The sequence below is a fragment of the Ranitomeya imitator genome, chromosome 5, assembly GCF_032444005.1.
Source record: "Ranitomeya imitator isolate aRanImi1 chromosome 5, aRanImi1.pri, whole genome shotgun sequence".
NCBI classification, from domain to species: domain Eukaryota; kingdom Metazoa; phylum Chordata; class Amphibia; order Anura; family Dendrobatidae; genus Ranitomeya; species Ranitomeya imitator.
Window position 1 is genome coordinate 250040192 of NC_091286.1, and position 24475 is coordinate 250064666.

General features: G+C 40.7%; 1 protein-coding gene across 2 annotated transcripts in view; it reads right to left on the reverse strand.

Annotated features, from left to right (window-relative positions):
* Nucleotides 1-24475, reverse strand: part of LAMA2 (laminin subunit alpha 2) — a 1496617-nt gene that overhangs the window by 1262291 nt on the left and 209851 nt on the right. For both annotated transcript variants that reach the window (XM_069726054.1, XM_069726053.1), the window contains exon 2: nt 11458-11628. In XM_069726054.1, the coding sequence (XP_069582155.1) occupies nt 11458-11628 (171 nt within the window). The remainder of the gene's footprint in view (nt 1-11457; nt 11629-24475) is intronic.

Here is a 24475-nt window from a genome sequence, read left to right on the forward strand (position 1 = left end):
CAGAGCTCCCTCAAGTACCAAGTGGTACTTCGGCTGATTCTCTCTGTGAGCTTCTGTTGGTGGAGGAGAGTGGTATTGCGGCTTCTGAGTTTCCTCCCTCAGGTGATCTGGTGAGGTCGTTAGGTACTGCTCTACTTAACTTCACCTAATGCTTTGATCCTGGCTTCCTGTCAATGTTCCAGTGTTGGACTTGTTTTTCCCTGGATCATTCCTGTGGCCTGCTGCTCTGCATAGCTAAGTTCTTCTTTGCTATTTGTTTGCTATTTTTTCTGTCCAGCTTGTCTAATTGTTTTGCTGGAAGCTCTGGGACGCAAAGGGTGTACCTCTGTGCCGTTAGTTCGGTACGGAGGGTCTTTTTGCCCCCTTTGCGTGGTTTCCTTTAGGGTTTTGTGTAGACCGCAAAGTTATCTTTCCTATCCTCGCTCTGTTAAGAAAGTCGGGCCTCACTTTGCTGAATCTATTTCATCCCTACGTTTGTCTTTTCATCTTACTCACAGTCATTATATGTGGGGGGCTGCCTTTTCCTTTGGGGTATTTCTCTGAGGCAAGGTAGGCTTATTTTCTATCTTCAGGCTAGTTAGTTTCTCAGGCTGTGCCGAGTTGCATAGGCAGAGTTAGGCGCAATCCACGGCTGCCTCTAGTGTTGTTTAGAGAGGATTAGGGATTGCGGTCTGCAGAGTTCCCACGTCTCAGAGCTCGTTCTATGATTTTGGGTTATTGTCAGATCACTGTATGTGCTCTGACCGCTATGTCCATTGTGGTACTGAATTGCCTATCATAACAGTACAGGAAACCAAAAGTACTAATGATTCTCAATAAAGGGAAAAAAGAAGTTCTGAGACCATTTTTTTTTCTTTGCACTGTGTTTTGCCTTTTTTTCCCCCTAGACATTTGGGTGGTTCAGGACACAGGTGTGGACATGGACATTCAGGGTCTGTGCTCTTCAATGGATAATCTCGTTATAAATGTACAAAAGATTCAAGATTTGGTGGTTCAGAAGTCTATGTTTGAAACAAGAATTCCTATTCCTGATTTGTTTTATGGTGATAGAGTCAAGTTTGTGAATTTCAAAAATAATAGCAAACTGTTTCTGGCCTTGAAACCTCACTCCTCTGGTGACCCAGCTCAACAAGTGAGAATTATTATTACTTTTTTGCGTGGCGACTCTCAAGACTGGGCATTTTCCCTTGCGCCAGGAGATCCTGCATTAAGTAATATTGATGCGTTTTTCCTGGCGCTCGGATTGCTGTACGATGAGCCTAATTCAGTGGATCAGGCAGAGAAAAATTTGCTGGCTTTGTGTCAGGGTCAGGATGAGATAGAGGTATATTGTCAGAAATTTAGAAAGTGGTCCATACTCACTCAATGGAATGAAGCTGCGCTCGCAGCAATTTTCAGAAAGGGTCTCTCTGAAGCCCTTAAGGATGTCATGGTGGGATTTCCTATGCCTGCTGGTCTGAATGAATCTATGTCTTTGGCCATTCAGATCGGTCGACGCTTGCGTGAGCGTAAATCTGTGCACCATTTGGCGGTATTACCTGAGATTAAACTTAAGCCTATGCAGTGCGATAGGACTTTGACCAGAGTTGAACGGCAAGAACACAGACGTCTGAATGGTCTGTGTTTCTACTGTGGTGATTCCACTCATGCCATCTCTGATTGTCCTAAACGCTCTAAGCGGTTCGCTAGGTCTGCCACCATTGGTACGGTACAGTCAAAATTTCTTCTGTCCGTTACCTTGATCTGCTCTTTGTCATCGTATTCTGTCATGGCATTTGTGGATTCAGGCGCTGCCCTGAATTTGATGGACTTGGAGTTTGCTAAGCGTTGTGGGTTTTTCTTGGAGCCCTTGCAGTGTCCTATTCCATTGAGAGGAATTGATGCTACACCTTTGGCCAAGAATAAGCCTCAGTACTGGACCCAGCTGACCATGTGCATGGCTCCTGCACATCAGGAGGATATTCGCTTTCTGGTGTTGCATAATCTGCATGATGTGGTCGTGTTGGGGTTGCCATGGCTACAAGTCCATAAACCAGTATTAGATTGGAAATCCATGTCGGTGTCCAGCTGGGGTTGTCAGGGTGTACATGGTGATGTTCCATTTCTGTCAATTTCGTCATCCACCCCTTCTGAGGTCCCAGAGTTCTTGTCTGATTACCGGGATGTATTTGATGAGCCCAAGTCCGATACCCTACCTCCGCATAGGGATTGTGATTGTGCTATCAATTTGATTCCTGGTAGTAAATTCCCAAAAGGTCGACTGTTTAATTTATCCGTGCCTGAGCACACCGCTATGCGCAGTTATGTGAAGGAATCCCTGGAGAAGGGGCGTCATCGTCGCCATTAGGAGCAGGGTTCTTTTTTTGTAGCCAAGAAGAATGGTTCGCTGAGACCTTGTATAGATTACCGCCTTCTTAATAAGATCACGGTTAAATTTCAGTACCCCTTGCCATTGTTATCTGATCTGTTTGCTCGGATTAAGGGGGCTAGTTGGTTCACCAAGATAGATCTTCGTGGTGCGTTTAATCTGGTGCGAATTAAGCAAGGCGATGAATGGAAAACTGCATTTAATACGCCCGAGGGTCATTTTGAGTATCTAGTGATGCCATTCGGACTTGCCAATGCTCCATCAGTGTTTCAGTCCTTTATGCATGACATCTTCCGAGAGTACCTGGATAAATTCCTGATTGTGTACTTGGATGACATTTTGATCTTCTCGGATGATTGGGAGTCTCATGTGAAGCAGGTCAGAATGGTTTTTCAGGTCCTGCGTGCTAATTCTTTGTTTGTGAAGGGATCAAAGTGTCTCTTTGGTGTGCAGAAGGTTTCATTTTTGGGGTTCATCTTTTCCCCTTCTACTATCGAGATGGATCCTGTTAAGGTCCAAGCCATCCATGATTGGACTCAGCCGACATCTCTGAAAAGTCTGCAAAAGTTCCTGGGCTTTGCTAATTTTTATCATCGCTTCATCTGCAATTTTTCTAGAATTGCTAAACCATTGACCGATTTGACCAAGAAGGGTGCTGATGTGGTCAATTGGTCTTCTGCTGCTGTGGAAGCCTTTCAGGAGTTGAAGTGTTGTTTTTCTTCTGCCCCTGTGTTGTGTCAACCAGATGTTTCTCTTCCGTTCCAGGTCGAGGTTGATGCTTCTGAGATTGGAGCAGGGGCTGTTTTGTCGCAGAGAGGTTCTGATTGCTCAGTGATGAAACCATGCGCTTTTTTTTCCAGGAAGTTTTCGCCTGCTGAGCGAAATTATGATGTGGGCAACCGAGAGTTGCTGGCCATGAAGTGGGCATTCGAGGAGTGGCGTCATTGGCTTGAAGGAGCTAAGCATCGCGTGGTGGTATTGACTGATCATAAGAACCTGGCTTATCTCGAGTCTGCCAAGCGGTTGAATCCTAGACAGGCTCGTTGGTCGCTGTTTTTTGCCTGTTTTGACTTTGTGATTTCGTACCTTCCGGGCTCTAAAAATGTGAAGGCGGATGCTCTGTCTAGGAGTTTTGCGCCCGACTCTCCGGGTTTGTCCGAGCCGGCGGGTATCCTCAAGGAGGGAGTAATTGTGTCTGCCATCTCCCCTGATTTGCGGCGGGTGCTGCAAAAATTTCAGGCTAATAAACCTGATCGTTGTCCAGCGGAGAAACTGTTTGTCCCTGATAGGTGGACGAATAAAGTTATCTCTGAGGTTCATTGTTCGGTGTTTGCTGGTCATCCTGGAATCTTTGGTACCAGAGAGTTAGTGGCTAGATCCTTTTGGTGGCCATCTCTGTCGCGGGATGTGCGTACTTTTGTGCAGTCCTGTGGGATTTGTGCTCGGGCTAAGCCCTGCTGTTCTCGTGCCAGTGGGTTGCTTTTGCCCTTGCCGGTCCCGAAGAGACCTTGGACACATATCTCTATGGATTTTATTTCAGATCTTCCCATTTCTCAAAAGATGTCAGTCATTTGGGTGGTCTGTGATCGCTTTTCTAAGATGATTCATCTGGTACCCTTGTCTAAATTGCCTTCCTCCTCTGATTTGGTGCCATTGTTCTTCCAGCATGTGGTTCGTTTACATGGTATTCCAGAGAATATCGTTTCTGACAGAGGTTCCCAGTTTGTTTCGAGGTTTTGGCGAGCCTTTTGTGGTAGGATGGGCATTGACTTGTCTTTTTCCTCGGCTTTCCATCCTCAGACTAATGGCCAGACCGAACGAACCAATCAGACCTTGGAAACATATCTGAGATGTTTTGTTTCTGCTGATCAGGATAACTGGGTGTCCTTTTTGCCTTTGGCTGAGTTCGCCTTTAATAACCGGGCCAGCTCGGCTACCTTGGTTTCGCCATTTTTCTGCAACTCTGGGTTCCATCCTCGTTTCTCTTCAGGACAGGTTGAGTCTTCGGACTGTCCTGGTGTGGATACTGTGGTGGACAGGTTGCAGCAGATTTGGACTCATGTAGTGGACAATTTGACCTTGTCCCAGGAGAGGGCTCAACGTTTTGCTAATCGCAGACGCTGTGTGGGTCCCCGACTTCGTGTTGGGGATCTGGTTTGGTTATCTTCTCGTCATATTCCTATGAAGGTTTCCTCTCCTAAGTTTAAACCTCGTTTCATTGGTCCGTATAGGATTTCTGAGGTTCTTAATCCTGTGTCTTTTCGTCTGACCCTTCCAGATTCCTTTTCCATACATAATGTATTCCATAGGTCATTGTTGCGGAGATACGTGGCACCTATGGTTCCATCTGTTGACCCTCCTGCCCCGGTTTTGGTGGAGGGGGAGTTGGAGTATATTGTGGAGAAGATTTTGGATTCTCGTGTTTCAAGACGGAAACTCCAGTATCTGGTTAAGTGGAAGGGTTATGCTCAGGAAGATAATTCCTGGGTCTTTGCCTCTGATGTCCATGCTCCCGATCTTGTTCGTGCCTTTCATGTGGCTCATCCTGGTCGGCCTGGGGGCTCTGGTGAGGGTTCGGTGACCCCTCCTCAAGGGGGGGGTACTGTTGTGAATTCTGTGGCAGAGCTCCCTCCTGTGGTCACAAGTGGTACTTCGGCTGATTCTCTCTGTGAGCTTCTGTTGGTGGAGGAGAGTGGTATTGCGGCTTCTGAGTTTCCTACCTCAGGTGATGTGGTGAGGTCGTTAGGTACTGCTCTACTTAACTCCACCTAATGCTTTGATCCTGGCTTCCTGTCAATGTTCCAGTGTTGGACTTGGTTTTCCCTGGATCATTCCTGTGGCCTGCTGCTCTGCATAGCTAAGTTCTTCTTTGCTATTTGTTTGCTATTTTTTCTGTCCAGCTTGTCTAATTGTTTTGCTGGAAGCTCTGGGACGCAAAGGGTGTACCTCCGTGCCGTTAGTTCGGTACGGAGGGTTTTTTTGCCCCCTTTGCGTGGTTTCCTTTAGGGTTTTGTGTAGACCGCAAAGTTATCTTTCCTATCCTCGCTCTGTTAAGAAAGTCGGGCCTCACTTTGCTGAATCTATTTCATCCCTACGTTTGTCTTTTCATCTTACTCACAGTCATTATATGTGGGGGGCTGCCTTTTCCTTTGGGGTATTTCTCTGAGGCAAGGCAAGGCTTATTTTCTATCTTCAGGCTAGTTAGTTTCTCAGGCTGTGCCGAGTTGCATAGGCAGAGTTAGGCGCAATCCACGGCTGCCTCTAGTGTTGTTTGGAGAGGATTAGGGATTGCGGTCTGCAGAGTTCCCACGTCTCAGAGCTCGTTCTATGATTTTGGGTTATTATCAGATCACTGTATGTGCTCTGACCGCTATGTCCATTGTGGTACTGAATTGCCTATCATAACACACAGGACTTGTTACCAAAATGCATTTGTCTTGTTTAGATTTTTTTTTTTGCATACTTCTGACACTAAATTTTATGGTGATGATGCAGGAGAGGGTTTCTTCTGATGACTCTTCCATGAAGGTCAAATTTCTGCAGGTGTCTCTGAACAGTAGAACAATGCTCCACAACCTTTCTGAAGGTCTTTTGCAGTCAAGCGGGGGTTTTGATTTGACTCTCTAGCAATCTTACAAGCTGCTATCGCTGAAATTTTGCTTGGTCTTCCAGACCTTATCTTGACCTCCACTGTTCCTGTTAACTGCCATTTCAAACTGAGGAAAGGACAACTTGAAAATGTTTTGCTGTCTTCTTATAGCCTTCTCTTGCTTTGTGGGACAAATCTCCAAGTGTGCCCAAACTTTAGCATCTAACCATTATCCTTTTTGTAATTTTTAAAATGTAAATAATGACAATATATATTTTGCCTAAAATATAAAGGAAATATGTAATCTTTATCGTTAGGCCTTTTAGAAATCATTTCATCTTCAACCTGCTTAACTGTTCACAGTAGCAGTAATTTTGACCCGGGGTGCCCAAACTTTTACATGCAACTGTATGATGTACCTATCACCTTTACATTATACTACTGCCTTTTATAGTAAGATATGTGGCCTCTTATTGCCAAAAATGGAAAAAAATAGAGGTTCCAAACTCTAGATCAAGGCAAAATTAACGAATAGCTTATACATTGCTATCACTATTAAAATGTAAATATCTCACCCTTTATCAAATTTATCATCATAGCCACTTGTACACAACAAACCCATATAAATAAACCTGAACTGTGGCAGAACATTGGAGACTTAGGGCTCCAGGAGACATCGTTTGCCTTCATATGCTTTTATGTGGCAACAAATGTATTTAGGGTTACAATAATGCTTTATGGGTGCGTTATTGCTTCTACTGGGGCGGTAAAGGGACTAAATGCTCATGTATAGAAAGACCTAAATATAGTGCATTAAAAACTGAAAAAGAGGAATTGGAAAAATCATGAAAAATATAAATTCATTGCAATTTTTATTCTAATCTTCTTGGGTCAAATGGATTATACTGTTGCATTAGAAATGAATAATGGAGATGAATCAACAATTAACGTTAATCTCTATTATGAACACTTAATCCTAATTAATTTGAGGCACTGATAAATTAATGGCGTTTGAAATAAAGTGTAAATTATATCTTCCATAAGGACAATACTGGGAAGTTAATGTGGTTTGAAACATATCCTTCATTAATTCTTGGCATGGGCTTGCGTTCATTCCACACAACAGCTTCACATTTTATTTGTTTGCGTAACGCTACAATAGCTTCTATGTGTTCAAGAACTGAAATAACAAACAGAGGCAAAAATAAAACGTGCAGTGTAATGTGTAAAGCCACGTTCACACGCTCAGTATTTGGTCAGTATTTTACATCAGTATTTGTAAGCCAAAACCAGGAGTGGGTGATAAATACGGAAGTGGTGCATATGTTTCTATTATAGCTTTTCAGCAAATAATGAGACTCACAGCTACTATGCCAAAAGCGGGTGCTACATCGGTATTCAAAACAGAACATGTACGAAGAGAAAAAGGGATAAGCTATAGACCAACACACCTGCATGATGAAACACATTTTTTAAGTTCAAAAACATCAGATAGCAATAAAAACAATTAAAAAACAGGATCCCCACAAATGTATGAGTCTATTAAGAAACACTACAAGGATGAAGGGGTACAGTGTGATGATCATATGATCTCAAGTAATATAATATCCAAATGATATCACAATGAATATAAACATAATTGACTATCACATGCACAAAGACATTGAGTCAATATATAAATCAAGAACAGGGCCGCAGTTCCTTAATATCCAATGCTATAAGGACAACATCTACTGTCTATAAGATATAGAGGACATGAAGTTAGTCCAATGTATAAAAATGTTATAACAATACAGAGAATATGCAATAAATCCAATGTATAAAAATGCTAGCAAAGCACACCATAGAGCTACCACAAATCCCATGCTTAAAGGGAACCTGTCACCAGGAGTAACGCTGTCAACCTGCAGATATGGGGGTAATCTGCAGGTTAACAGTGTTATTGTGCTGTCCAATGACGGCATGCAGCGAGGAGAAAATTATCTTTATTCTCCCCACCAGCATTCAGTCATAGAAGCTCCGTTTCAGTCACCGCTCTGAGTATATAGAGCGGCTGCTCTCCCCAAGCCTCCCATGAATGAATACCAAATGCTGCCGGGGAGAATAAAGATAAATTTCATCCCACTGCATTCGACTACACGTGCCAGACAGCATAATAACGCTGTTAACCTGCAGATTAACCTCATATCTGCAGGTCAACAGCACTATTCCTGGTGATAAGTTCCCTTAAAAGCACATAGAAATAGGCAGTCAAGCATATAATGTGTAGCATCCCAGAGCGCAAAGTACCAGACAAAATCTTATTAGTTTTCCCTGATGAAGCTGTCATCAAGAGAATGCCAAGAGTGTGCAAAGCAGTCATCAAAGCAAAAGGTGGCTACTTTGAAGAACCTAGAATATAAGACATATTTTCAGTTGTTTCACACTTTTTTGTTAAGTATATAATTCCACATGTGTTAAAGGGACACTGTCACCTGAATTTGGAGGGAACAATCTTCAGCCATGGAGGCGAGGTTTTGGGGTTTTTGATTCACCCTTTCCTTACCCGCTGGCTGCAATATAGGATTGAAGTTCATTCTCTGTCCTTCATAGTACACGCCTGGGCAAGGCAAGATTGTCTTGTGCAGGCATGTACTACGGAGGACAGAGAATGAACTTCAATCCAATATTGCAGCCAGCATGCAGCCAGCGGGTAAGGAAAGGGTGAATCAAAAACCCCAAAACCCCGCCTCCATGGCTGAAGATTGTTCCCTCCAAATTCAGGTGACAGTGTCCCTTTAATTCATAGTTTTGATGCCTTTAGTGTGAATGTACAATTTTCATAGTCATGAAAATACAGAAAAATCTTTAAATGAGAAGGTGTGTCCAAACTTTTGGTCTGTACTGAAACTTTCTGATTTAAGATGGTCAAAAGAATTAAAAGTTTGAAAATTGTGAAATGTTTTACATTTTCAAATATTTTCACAAACGAATGCAATTCTTATCTAATAAATGTTAAAAGTATTATAAAGTACAATATGTCACAAGAAAGCATCTCAGAATTAGTGGGATCAGTCGAAGCATTCCAGAGTTATTACCACATAAAGTGACACTGGTCAGATTGAAAAAATTTGGCCTGGTCTTTTAAGTCAAAATTGGCTCTGTCACTAACGAGTTAAGTATGGGTTTTCTGGTGACATTATTGTGTGCTTTGCCTGTACTAGTATTTTTATACATTGGATTTATTGCATATCCTCTGTATTGTTAGGCCATGTTCACACCATCCTTTACTTAATGCGGAACCACCGCGATTTTCCCGCTGCGGGTCCGCAGCTGTTTTCCATGCAGGGTACATTACAATGTACCCTATGGAAAACAGGAACTGCTGTGCCCACATTGCGGAAAATCGCGAAAAAAGCCGCGCTGAATAGCCGCGGTAAAAAAGAAGTACCATGTTACTTCTTTTTGCGGAACTGCAGCGGTTCTGCACCCATAGACCTCCATTGTGAGGTCAAACCTGCAGTAAAACCCGCAGGTGAAAAAAATATCTGCGGGTTTTCTGCGGTTTGTGGTGCAGAACCGCTGCAGTGTGGCTGCCCCCCCGTGCCCCAATCCCACCCCCCCATGCTCCGATGCCACCCCCTGTGCTCCGACGCCCCCCCGTGCCCTCATCTCCCCCCCTTATACTTATCCGGCCTCCCGGTGTCCATCCGTCCGTCTTCTCCCTGGGCGCCGCCATCTTGCAAAATGGTGGGCGCATGCGCAGTGCGCCCGCCGAATCTGCCGGCCGGCAGATTCGTTCCAAAGTGCATTTTGATCACTGAGATATAACCTATCTCAGTGATCAAAATAAAAAAAATAGTAAATGACCCCCCCCCCTTTGTCACCCCCATAGGTAGGGACAATAAAAAAAATAAAGAATTTCTTTTTTTTTCCACTAAGGTTAGAATAGGGTTAGGGTTAGGGGTAGGGTTAGGGGTAGGGGTAGGGTTAGGGTTAGGGTTAGGGGTAGGGGTAGGGTTAGGGTTAGGGGTAGGGGTAGGGGTAGGGTTAGGGGTAGGGTTAGGGTTAGGGGTAGGGGTAGGGTTAGGGTATTTTCAGCCATTTTAACCCTTAAAAACTTCCTAGAAAACACACAGACTCTGCATAGAAAACTGCATAAAAAAACGCACAAAAAATGCATCAAAAAACGCATCAAAAAACGCACCAAAAAAGCACAAAAAAAAGGACCTGCGTTTTCTGCCAAGAGCTGCGGTTTTTAGTGCAGAAAAAACAGCAGGGAAATCAGGAACGTGTGAACATGGCCTTAAAACATTTTTATTCGTTGGACTAACTTAATGTCCTCTGCATCTTATAGACAGTAGATGTTGTCTGGCACTACCATATACCTTTGTATTATATTCCTTACAGCATTCAATATTGAGTGACTGTGGGCCTGTTCTTGATTTATATATTGACTCCTTGTTTTTTTGCATGTGAAAGTCATTTATGCTTATATTCATTGTGATATTATTTGAATATTATTTTATTAGAGATCATATGGTCATCACTGTGTCCCTCTTCACCATTGTGGCATTTCTCGATAGACTCATACATTCGAGAGGATTCTCTTTTTTATTTTTTTTTATTGTTATTTTTTGTACTTTATAAAATTATGTGTGTTATCATGCAGATGTGCTTGTTTATAGGTAATCCCTTTTTGTCTTGATACATCCATTATACTTTTCCTTTGTTTGTTGCACTCCTGGTTTTGGCGTAAAAATACTGGTGTAAAATACTGACTTTTACAGAAAGTGAGAGCGAGGTCTAAGTTTGAGAAGTTTGGATGCATGTGTCCTCCACTACTGTTTTAGTCCCAGTTCAGTTTACTAATTCACTTGTGTGTATGTATGTTTGTAACATTTTGTTTGTAGCTAAAAAAGAAGTCACCTTTGAATTAAACCCAAATTCTTAGGTTAATAAGTCTACTGTATAGCAGTGCAATTTCACGACTTCAGTTCATATATTCCTTGAAGTTTTTTTTTTTTACAGCATGTGCATAGATTTCTGCAAGGCTCGTTAAAATGGATGGGCACTCAAAAATATCTACAATTAACCTGTAGTGTGTGAATATATGCATAGTCTTCAATCAATTATATCAGTTTCCTCACTAAACAATGCTCATCGGTCTCCAGGAGTTGTTATTTACATAATACGGGACAACACTTGGAGACATTGAGTTGAGGAATCAGATGTGGTGTAGAGCTTGATTCAGGATTATGATTGGTACAATAAGTTAATAAATGTTTCCAAGTCATCAAATTATTGCACTGAGCCACAAATTGTGCAATGTGATATACTGATAAGTCAAATTCATTGTAACAATAGAGACAAGTTTTAATATATTTTATGTAATGGGTGGTATTCTCAGTTTTGGACTCATGTTTGTGTTTTAGGATCGAAAAAAGCAAAATTGGATCAAATATTGCTTTTATACAACATATGATAATGAAACATGCAAATAGTCAAGAGTGGCACCTACGGGTTTTATCCAGGGAATTCTGATCGCAGGTTCGGCACTGAGGATGTCTAACAGGCTGCCCATGAACATGCTCTACTAGCTTGCAAAACATTTCAGCTCCATTTTCACCACAGGTAGCATTTACTGTTATTATGGCGTTAGAAGCTAGATTGAGAACGGCAGGAAACAATCCTATAAAAAAAAAAAGAAAACAATTTGATTAAAACGAGTCTTTTCCATTGAGATTACTTACTCAAAGAAACTTCCACCAATTTTCTTCTAACATTGCAACTTTACGAAAGAAAAAAAACAGTTATATTGAAACTCAGCAAGAAATTCCTTGAGGGATAAAGTCAATGTGGGTTTTTTAACTAAAATGGCTTAAAACAGAGAACTCTGTTCTCAAAATAACAATTTAAGCAGCTGTTCGGTACAGACAGATTTACTTGGCGAAACTGCGCTGCCCACTAAGGATCACTTGAAATTGGTTCTAGAATTGATTATTCGGTTCGGTATTGCTCATTCTACTTTAGCTTTGTTGCACTGTGACATTTGGGTTATCCCACATCAATGAGGTGAAAAGTCTTGACACATCACTGTTTAGAATATCTTAGGATGTCATGGAACGGATAAAGTGGCAAAAAATGTTACATATCTACATATTAGCATATATTGCATATATTTTTTGGATTTGTTAGTGGCCACCGTATTGCATTATAATGATGACCTATTGGCCAATATCTTCCCTCACGTAATCTCCGATCCTCCCAAGACCTCCTACTCTCCTCCACACTTATTCGTTCCTCACACAACCGCCTCCAAGATTTCTCCCGAATATCCCCCATCCTCTGGAATTTAGTACCTCAACACGTCCGACTATCCACCACCCTCGGCTCCTTCAGACGGAACCTGAAAACCCATCTCTTCAAGAAAGCCTACAGCCTGCAATAACCATTCTGCCGCCTCACCATCCCCAGAGCCACCGCCTCGCCATTGCTAGAGCCACCGCCTCACCCCTACCTTCTGTCTCTTCCCCACTAACCCATAGAATGTAAGTCCGCAAGGACAGGGTCCTCTCCCCTCTGTACCAGTCTGTCAATGTAAACCTGCTTACTGCAATCAATATCTATAACCCTGTATGTAACTCCTTTCTCATGTACAGCACCATGGAATTAATGGTGCTATATAAATTAATAATAATAATAATAATAATAATATTGGCGACATTGAGTTAACTACCTTGGATGAAAAGTAGCATATTTTTGCAAAAAAACAAACTCCTCAGCATGTGATTGGAAGCATACAAATGTATAGTAGAGTTCATACACTTCTATGACTGCTGTATCATGGCTTCATACTGCTAATATTATATTTAGTATATGATGCCTAAGAATTTATTATCCACTCCCCTTCCACAGTTTTACTTATCTTGTGAATTGCTTAATGTCACACCATGATTCTAAGGCTGGAATAAATACATGTACATCCCCCTAGCCATAAGGTAAATAACAGAATTCATGACATTAAATAACGCTCTCAGTCTATATGACTTAAAGTTAGTCAATATTATGTAACACACCTAACAGACTGAGGGTCTAGATATAGAAAAGCATCTATGCAGAGTTGAAGAAAGTCCCATACTGACCATGTGCCATTGTGAAGTGAAGTAAACCACAGTGCCCAGTACCCCAACGCGCGTTTCATGTTCAGCTTCGTCAAAGCATGCAGACCAGTAAATGACATCACTGAATTCATGTTGGTCTTAGGTAACATTATTGTAAGTGTATGTTTTTGTTTGTCCTATGTACGATGTATGTGGGAAGCTTATGTACTATGTATGAGTGATAGGTTTGCAATGAGTCCTATTTCTAATATGTTTGCTTTATTCTTACATCATTGGTTAGAATGTGCATCTAATATGTGATTGGGATATGTAGCATGTGTCTTACATACATTTGGGGTGTGTACAACATTTATTTTACGTGTGAGTTTTTTTTGTGTGTACAGTGTATATGCATGTAAGTCTTGGATACATCACCAATTTTCAAAAGTAAATATGTTTCTAAAGGTGCTATTGAAATGATTTTTTACCAGATGTTAACAACAACCCATGCAATCCACACAGGCAAATAAATCAGACCATATACGTCCATAAATTAAGTTATGTGTAATAATGAGAACTTAAACAAGGAAAAAGTATTGAACACCCTTATTGAAGCTTATCTAATGCTTTGTGCAAAACTCTTTTTTGCTGATGACAGCTTCAAGACTCCTCCTGTATGTAGAAACTAGTCACATGCATTGATAAGGTTTGATTTTGGCCCAATTTTCCGCACAAACACTCTTCAAATCCTGAAGGCCTCCATGGGTTACTTCTATGAACTCTGAGCTCTAATTCCCTCCATATTTTTTTTGGGGGGGTTCAGGTCAGGCGATTGGCCTGGCAATTCTATCACCTTTATTTGATTTCACTGAAACCAACTGATGGTTTCCTTGGCTTTATGTTTGGGATCAATGTCTTTCTGAAATATCTAGGCTCATTTCATTTCCATTATTCTGGTAAATGGCAGCAGGGTTTTATCAACAATGTCTTGGTACATTTGTCTGTTCATCCTTCCTTCCATTATATGACATTTGTCGGTGCCGTATGCTGAAACCAGCACCACACCACGATGTTCCCACTTCCAAACTTCACTGTTGGTATGGTATTTTTGAGATGCTATGCAGTGCCTTGTAGTCTCCAAACATGATATGTATTGAGGCATACAAAGAGATCAATTTTGGTCTCATCTGATCAGACTATATTCTCCCAGTATTTCACAGGCTTGTCTAAATGTTGGAAAGCAAACTTTAAATGCGATTGAACATGCTGTTTGTTCAGCAATGTAGTCTTGTTTGTTAAACGTGCATGCAGGTCATGGAGGTTGAATTCATTACTTATAGTTTTCTTTGAAAGATTTTGTAGGGATTCATTTGCTATGGTAGGCATTGGGCCTTAGGTAGAATTCACACAGGAAATGCAGTTTCGGTCGAAACACATTTAGACCCTGACTACTCATACACGGCTGAGCTAACCCCAGCTCATTAAAAAAATAAGGTATTGTCCATAAAATCCACTGCTACTTGCAGTTCTCTGTACATGTCCTGTGCATACTTTCTCAGAGGAGGGATTCTGGCTTGTCTCTCGTTTCAACTTTAAAAGAGACATAGTCTGGTCAGCTTCCCTGAGCAAACTGCCTCAGATGATCACCTAGCCTAATAAATGCAGACCAAGCCAGGTGCACTAATCAAATCCTAGAGAGCAAGGATTTAACCCTAGCCTACCTGGCATTGCTAGAATGTGTACCTGCTTACGCCATGTCTCTCTGTAGCACTCCACAGGTGGCCCTTGGCTGATGGACAACTCTTCTGATAATTCTCTTCCATCCTTTTTATGAAATCTTGTGGGGAACACTTGGTAATCACCTGCTTAAGGTGAAATTATGTTCTTTCCACTTCCAGATGATGGCCCCAATAATGGTCACTGTAACCTTCAGTAGATTATAAATTCTTCTGTAACCAATGCATCAGTATGTTTTGCAACAATAAGGTTGCAAAGGTCTTGAGACAGCTCACTGGTTTTACCCATCATGTTATGTTACTTGTGTGGAACCTTGGTAATGAGACACTTTTTACAGTCTATCACTTGAACAGCTAATATTATTGTTGACTAAGTAACAGGATTGCTATCTAATTACAGATACATTTCAGCTGGTGTCAGGAATTTCCATAGCTTTTTGCAACTCTCTTTCTTTATGTGTTTAACACTTTTTTCCTGTGTCATCTCTGATTATTGCACATAACTTAAAGGGGTTGTCCACTCCAAATCGATAAGCCTGTAGTCACTCTGTGTGACTGCAGACTTTTAAAATCCCCTAGTGCACGTAATGTGTGCTGCGGGGATTCACTGGCTGCAAAGAGTATGTATGTGTCAGAGCCACTCCCGGTCAGAGCCAGTCTAGTGGGTAAATCCTCGCTTCATATGCTGGTATGGAGCAAGACCGTGCCCTCTAGTCAGCCAAATACACTGGATGGCTGCAAGCCAGATATATTTCTTCCACAGGGCACTTCCAAAACAGAAAAAAGACAAGTGTGAGAAGGTGCAAGCTAAGAGAGGCACTCTATAAAATTAACAAAGTAAAACTGCCCTCTGCACGCTATAATATTTAAACATTGAATATATAAAACTGGAACTTCATTATTACTGTAGAAAATATGTTAAATAATGAAGGTACTTGGTGCACATATTAAGCCAATTCATGTGAGCTCAACAGTCAACAACAAGGCATGCATTTTTGTTGGGGTGCTAAACCTAACATGATGCTTCTCCCAGAGGTTAGGTCCATCCCGAATTTGGGTACATCTTGACGCTGGTGGGATGGCTTTTAAGCTTACTTTGATCAAAAACAGTGTTAACCAAATACTTATTGTCCGTTATATGCATTATTGCTTTTACTTATTTACTTGCTACAGGCTATAATTTTTTATTTTGTTTCTCTCTTAGCTGATACCTCTCCTTAGCTAAAGGCCTACAATGATATGGGCAGGTAGGATCAAGGACTAGCTAAGCCCTCCCCCCATCAGTCTAAGCTGATTTTAAAGAGAGCTTGATCCTACCGGACCATATAATTGTAGGCTTTTAGCTGTCCAGAAGAGGCATCTGTTATTTTTAGGGTCTCAATAAAGAGGCACGCCTTGTCGCTGGCTGTTGGGCTCACATGAATTGACAAATTTGTACTCCTAATACCGTCATTATTTTACATGTACAGTAATGCAGTTCCAATTTCATATATTCAATATTTACATATTATAGAGTTTCAGAGTGCAGCTTTATTCTGTTAGTTACATAGAGAAGCTCTCTTAGCTTGCACGTGTTCACACTGGTGTAATTCTGTTTGGTAGTGCTGGTCAGTTTTTATAACAATTAGAATACATGCCTCCTGACTAAGCTCTCCTCCCATCGGATTATGGCAGTTTTAAATAGAGCTTCATCCTACCTGCTCATATATTTGTAGGCATTTAGCCCGGGAGAGACATCATGTTAGGTTTAGGGTCTCTACAAAGAGTTATAGCTTGCTGTTGGACTCACATGAATTGACCAGTTTTTTGCACCAAGTACTTTCATTATTTAACATGTTTTCTATAGTTTCCAAATGTCATATAATCAATGTTTACATATTATAACCTTTGTTTTTGTCGTTTGCTCTGCCTAAAATAGGTTATGCCATTGATTTTAATTATAAAATTAATTCCCATATTTTTTTGAAGACAAATACGTTTTTTCCATTAATATTGCTAAACGTACATATGAAATATTTATCTAAGACTTGCATTGGTTCACAAACTTTATATAATCCATACCATAATGGAGTGATGGATGTGTAGCAATTATATGAACTATATTTTAGCTGCTAGAGGATAGATTTTGTTTAGGTAATAAAATTTTCCTATTTTGCAGACTGTCATGGTATGTACTGTATAAGTGGAGTGAAATTGTTCTAGACAATTATGGTTGCAGCTCGCTGTGGCAATAAAGGCTATTATCTACATACAGAGCTTTTGAATTGTCATAATGCCTTGCCCGTTGTGTATTTATTCTTGAAGCTCTATGACACTTATGACTTTCTGCTAATGTTAAGGCACAGTATGACCATACACATTATAGAAGGGTGAGGTAATGTAAGTATAATATCACAAAAGATAATGTGCACAGTTCATGTGGTTCACCTAATGAAAGAGTAAATACAATGCTAAATTTGTGTTTAATATAGGCTTAGTAGTTGTGAGATTTGTGTAGGAGAATTAGAGGAAAACTAAGTGACATTCTATGAAAGCGACAAAAGTTTAGACGATCAAATCAAAAGAAATTAAATTGAATGTAAATCTATGAATTAAAAGCAATGATGTTTTACTTAAGCTGCTTCATGATAAAACAAAGTTCAACAATAATTCATGTATGCTATTTACTAATTAAATATGCTTAAACAATACAATTATATATCCGCATAATCATTTAATATTACATGTTTATTGCACTTGTATATCATCCAAAAAATGGTAAAGGATTTCCCCAGAATCTGTCGATTCATCCAACACAAGTGACAAAGCTTCATGATTTTCATTTCATTATGCTCAGACTCTAATGCATTCATAATTCTACTTTTCTTTTGTCAATCAGAAACTCAGCTATCTCTGGTCTCTAAACTGTCCGACATCTAAACCGTAAAGTTTCCTCCGTCCTCTAGATTATAATGTGCAATCTTCACAGAGTATGATAAGCATAGTTGAAGTCTAGTCAATAGCTCTAGTGATGGATGTCGTGATGTCAGAGTGTCACAACAATGCATCATGACATCAGAGGCCTACTTGGTGCCGGCAGCCCAGGCGCAGTGTGAACATGCATGAAAAGGATGTCGCAGTTGAGGCTAAAGAAAAGATGATGTTAGAGTGACTGACAAGTTACAATGTAAGTTTTCTTGTTTTATCCACCCTTTTGCAGTCCTCATTCAACAAAACGAGCAACATTTTGCATACAGGTTTTATCATTTCCAGTACAATCTACTCTACATTTATACAGGCCTTCAATATACTGCAGGGTTCATAAGTTCTTCAAGGGGTGGGCCAAAATGGGATATTTGTAGCATAGAGCCAGGTTAATCCATAAATGTGAATAGGTTTGGGTTCCACAGCTAACACCTACAGTACAGACCAAAAGTTTGGACACACCTTCTCATTTAAAGATTTTTCTGTATTTTCATGACTATGAAAATTGTACATTCACACTGAAGGCATCAAAACTATGAATTAACACATGTGGAATTATATACTTAACAAAAAAGTGTGAAACAACTGAAAATATGTCTAATATTCTAGGTTCTTCAAAGTAGCCACCAGCTAAATGACGGTCCAACTAAACGCAAACCGGATGGAATAGCATGACGCTGCAAGATGCTATGGTAGCCATGCTGGTTCAGTATGCCTTCAATTTTGAATAAATCCCCAACAGTGTCACCAGCAAAGCACCCCCAAACCATCACACCTCCTCCTCGATGCTTCACGGTGGGAACCAGGCATGTAGAGTCCATCCGTTCACCTTTTCTGCGTCGCACAAGGACACGGTGGTTGGAACCAAAGATCTTAAATTTGGACTCATCAGACCAAAGCACAGACTTCCACTGGTCTAATGTCCATTCCTTGTGTTCTTTAGCCCAAACAAGTCTCTTCTGCTTGTTGCCTGCCCTTATCAGTGGTTTCCTAGCAGCTATTTTACCATGAAGGCCTGCTGCACAAAGTCTGCTCTTAACAGTTGTTGTAGAGATATGTCTGCTGCTAGAACTATGTGTTGCATTGACCTGGTCTCAAATCTGAGCTGCTGTTAACCTGCGATTTCTGAGGCTGGTGACTCAGATAAACTTATCCTCAGAAGCAGAGGTGACTCTTGGTCTTCCTTTCCTGTGGCGGTTCTCATGTGAGCCAGTTTCTTTGTAGGGCTTGATGGTTTTTGCAACTCCACTTGGGAACACTTTCAAAGTTTTCCCAATTTTTCGGACTGACTGACCTTCATATCTTAAAGTAATGATGGCCACTCATTTTTCTTTACTTAGCTGCTTTTTTCTTACCATAATGCAAATTCTAACAGCCTATTCAGTAGGACTATCAGCTGTGTATCCACCAGACTTCTGCTCAACACAATAGTCCAAACCCCATTTATTAGGCAAGAAATCCCACTTATTAAACCTGACAGGGCACACCTGTGAAGTGAAAACCATTTCCGGTGATTACTTCTTGAAGCTCATCAAGAGAATGCCAAGAGTGTGCAAAGCAGTCATCAAAGCAAAATGTGGCTACTTTGAAGAACTTAGAATATAAGACATATTTTCAGTTGTTTCACACTTTTTTGTTATGTATATAATTGCACATGTGTTAATTCATAGTTTTGATGCCTTCAGTGTGAATTTACAATTTTCATACTCATGAAAATACAGAAAAATATTTAAATGAGAAGGTGTGTCCAAACTTTTGGTCTGTACTGTATTTTTTAAGCAATATCAACTGTGCTACAAAGTAATGTAAAGATGCACTTCATTTGCCGATCTTACTGGATCATAGAGTCTGGACCCTAAAATTAAAAATTATAGCGATGGCTTGTTATGCTTATAGACATTGCCATAAATCAGTTTACTATCTAGCTTTAGTTACTGTATGAAAAACTATTTTATATGTGTAAAATTATTTCATATTTATGCATACATTGCACATAGGTACTGCATGTTACTTACCGTATATACTCGAGTATAAGCCGAGATTTTCAGCCCATTTTTTTGGGCTGAAAGTCCCCTTCTCGGCTTATACTCGAGTCATACCCGAGTCATACCCGGCGGTTGGCAGGTGAGGGGGAGCGGGGGCTGTCTAGTTATACTTACCTACTCCCGGCGTGGTCCCTGCAATCCCTGCTTCTTCCAGCACTGCAGATTCTTCCTGTACTGAGGTCACATGGTACCGCTCATTAAAGTAATGAATATGCGGCTCCACCTCCCATAGAGGTGGAGCCGCATATTCATTAATGTAATGATTGGTAACTGTGACGGCTCAATACAGGAAGAAGATGCAGCAGTGGAAGAAGCAGGGACTGCGCCAGGAGCAGGTAAGTATACGGGGAGGGGAGCGCTGCGCGATAATTACCTGCTCCTCATTCCGGTGCGGCTCCGTCTCCAGCGTCCTCTGGCAGTGACGCTCAGGTCAGAGGGCGTGGTGACATAGTCAGTGCGCGCCCTCTGCTGAGCGTCAGTGCTGGAGACGGAGCCGCACGAGGAGCAGGTAAATATAGAAAGAGTTGGCGTCCTGAGCGAAGAGAGGTGAGTATGTGATTTTTTTTTTATTGCAGCAGCAGCATTATATATGGAACAGTGCAGAGCATTATATGTGGGGCACAGCTTTCTATGGAGCATCTATGGGGCCATATTGAACGGTACAGAGTATTATATATGTGGCACAGCTTTCTATGGAGCATCTATGGGGCCATAATGAACGGTGCAGAGCATTATATATGGCACAGCTTTATATGGAGCATCTATGGGGCCATAATGAACGTTGCAGAGCATTATACTGTATATGGCACAGCTTTATATGGAGTTTCTATGAGGCCATAATGAACGGTGCAGAGCATTATACAGTCATGGCCAAAAGTATTCACACCCCTGCAATTCTGTCAGATAATACTCAGTTTCTTCCTGAAAATGATTGCAAACACAAATTCTTTGGTATTATTATCTTCATTTAATTTGTCTTAAATGAAAAAAACACAAAAGAGAATGAAGCAAAAAGCAAAACATTGATCATTTTACACAAAACTCCAAAAATGGGCCAGACAAAAGTATTGGCACCCTCAGCCTAATACTTGGTTGCACAACCTTTAGCCAAAATAACTGCGACCAACCACTTCCGGTGACCATCAATGAGTTTCTTACAATGCTCTGCTGGAATTATAGACCATTCTTCTTTGGCAAACTGCTCCAGGTCCCTGATATTTGAAGGGTGCCTTCTCCAAACTGCCATTTTTAGATCTCTCCAGGGGTGTTCTATGGGATTCAGGTCTGGACTCATTGCTGGCCACCTTAGAAGTCTACAGTGCTTTCTCTCAAACCATTTTCTAGTGCTTTTTGAAGTGTGTTGTGGGTCATTGTCCTGCTGGAAGACCCATGACCTCTGAGGGAGACCCAGCTTTCTCACACTGGGCCCTACATTATGCTGCAAAATTTGGTGGTAGTCTTCAGACTTCATAATGCCATGCACACGGTCAAGCAGTTCAATGCCAGAGGCAGCAAAGCAACCCCAAAACATCTCGGAACCTCTGCCATGTTTGACTGTAGGGACTGTGTTCTTTTCTTTGAATGCTTCCTTTTTTCTCCTGTAAACTCTATGTTGATGCCTTTGCCCAAAAAGCTCTACTTTTGTCTTATCTGACCAGAGAACATTGTACCAAAACATTTTAGGCCTTTTCAGGTAAGTTTTGGCCTTTTCAGGTAAGTTTTGGCAAACTCCAGCCTGGCTTTTTTATGTCTCGGGGTAAGAAGTGGGGTCTTCCTGGGTCTCCCACCATACAGTCCCTTTTCATTCAGATGCCGACGAATAATACGGGTTGACACTGTTGTACCCTTGGACTGCAGGGCAACTTGAACTTGTTTGGATGTTAGTCGGGGTTGTTTATCCAACATCCCCACAATCTTGCATTGAAATCTCTTGTCAATTTTTCTTTTCCGTCCACATCTAGGGAGGTTAGCCACAGTGCCATGGGCTTTAAACTTCTTGATGACACTACGCACGGTTGACACAGGAACATTCAGGTCTTTGGAGATGGACTTGTAGCATTGAGATTGCTCGTGCTTCCTCACAATTTGGTTTCTCAAGTCCTCAGACAGTTCTTTGGTCTTCTTTCTTTTCTCCATGCTCAATGTGGTACACACAAGGACACAGGACAGAGGTTGAGTCAACTTTAATCCATGTCAACTGGCTGCAAGTGTTATTTAGTTATTGCCAACACCTGTTAGGTGCCACAGGTAAGTTACAGGTGCTGTTAATTACATAAATTAGAGAAGCATCACAAGATTTTTTGAGCGGTGTCAATACTTTTGTCCACCCCCTTTTTTATGTTTGGTGTGGAATTATATCCAATTTGGCTTTAGGACAATTCTTTTTGTGTTTTTTCATTTAAGACAAATTAAATGAAGATAATAATACCAAATAATTTGTGTTTGCAATCATTTTCAAGAAGAAACAGAGTATTATCTGACAGAATTGCAGGGGTGTGAATACTTTTGGCCATGACTGCATATGGCACAGCTTTATATGGAGCATCTATGGGGCCATAATGAACGGTGCAGAGCATTATATATGGCACAGCTTTATATGGAGCATCTATGGGGCAATAATGAATGGTATGGAGCATCTATTTTTATTTTTGAAATTCACCGGTAGCTGCTGCATTTCCTACCCTAGGCTTATACTCGAGTCAATAAGTTTTACCAGTTTTTTGTGGCAAAATTAGGGGGGGTCGGCTTATACTCGGGTCTGCTTATACTCGAGTATATATGGTACTTCTAATGTCCAAAAAAGACAAATGGTTGCACTCACTGGTATTAAATAAATACTTCCTTTATTGGAACACTTAATTAAAACATGTCTGCAGGCAGGTACTCACAAGAAACACTCTGCTGTTTTGCGCCTCCTGCACTTCAACGGGTGCATGTTACTTCTACATATTTTATTATGACAATTCTTTTGAAACTTGAAAACTAGAAACCTCGTATATTGCAGAATTTAGGGTCAAATTTGTATTTTGAGTCTGACCAGAGGAGGAGAGAAAAACAGTTTGATAGATTTGTATAGTGGGCAGAGACTATGCCAACGCAGAAAATAACATCACCACCACACACATCCTTTCAGCTTGGGTGTTTTTCAAATCTACAATGGACGGTGGGTGTTTGAAACATTCTCACAAATTATAAGGCTGTTTTACATGATTGTGTTTTGTGGGCAATTGTGATTTTAACTCTTCAGTGAAAAGATCTGATGGAAGAAAATCTACCTATGACAGACCTGTATAAAGCTAAGTCTGTAGGAACACAGATGGTAGAAGAAAAACATTGAGGGGAAAAAATCATTATAATCATTATGTCCCAGCTGCACACAGCAGTAGCTTCTTTGACATGCAGGATTCACCTGATACGCTGAGGTATTGACAGAGATGACAGTAAGAGCAATTGAAAATAAGTGTTTCCATCACAATATAAACAGGCTGTGCTAAAAGGAGTAATGTGCAGAACATAATAAATGTGTATTATATGCTGCTTCAGAAAATTATCTAGTAAAAGAGTGTGTTATTTTCTTTCACAATGAGCACTGCACCATATAACAGTATTTTATGATAAGATTACACACTGAGTTTCACAATGACATGTCTTAGTACAGCATCATATGTTAAGAAGCCTTCTAGTAAGGTTGATTTCTAGTATAGCTTCATAAAGAACATTTGCATACTAATAAAAGTGAAAGTTTTAGTTGATAAAAAGCAAAGCATTTACAGTATGACCATGTTGGGGCGCTGTGAAAAATATAAAGAACACAAAATGCAATTATTTGGAAATCTCTTATTTAACACACAATGGAAGTTGAAAATTAGATATCTTCCTGTTTATTCGGAGAAAAATTACCTCATTTAGAAATTGATAGCAAAAACACATCTAAAAATGGTGGATCAGCACTAAGTCTATGTAACCACCGATCGACCAAACCGCTGCACGACCATCTCTATCCTCGCCTACTGTATTCTCACCCATCCCTTGTAGATTGTGAGCCTTAGTGGGCAGGGTCCTCTCTCCTCCTGTACCAGTTATGACTTGTATTGTTTAAGATTATTGTACTTGTTTTTATTATATATACCCCTCCTTAAATGTAAAGCGCCATGGAATAAATGGCGCTATAACAATAAATAATAATAATATGTCTAGCTTTGTGTAGCATCTTTTCTTTTTGCAACAATCTGTAAATGTCTGGGAAGTGAGGAGGCCAATTGGCAGAGTTTGAGGAGAGAAAGTGTCCGATATAAGATTCTAGCTCCTTAATGACCCTGTGCCAAAAGTTTTCTATTGGTGAAAGTTCTGGACTGCAGGTGCCCAGTTCATCATCCAAACGCTTCTGCAAAGCCAAGCTGTTGTGATGCTGTTGTGATGGATGCAGTATGTGGTTTAGCACTGTCTTGCTGAAATATGCATGGCCTTCCCTACAACAAGGCATTCTACACGTCGGGATGTAAATTATAAACTGCTATTTGGAGTTGTTGCATTGAAGAGCTTTTCCTCCACAACTGTGATTTACCAATCTGAGAGTTAACAATATACATCAAGACTTGGTTCCTTTAAGAATAATTTGATCAACTGCAATAAGGAGGTAAGTTTCAGATTTAAAGCATGTATGTGAGAATCAGCTTGTTTTTAAGTACAAT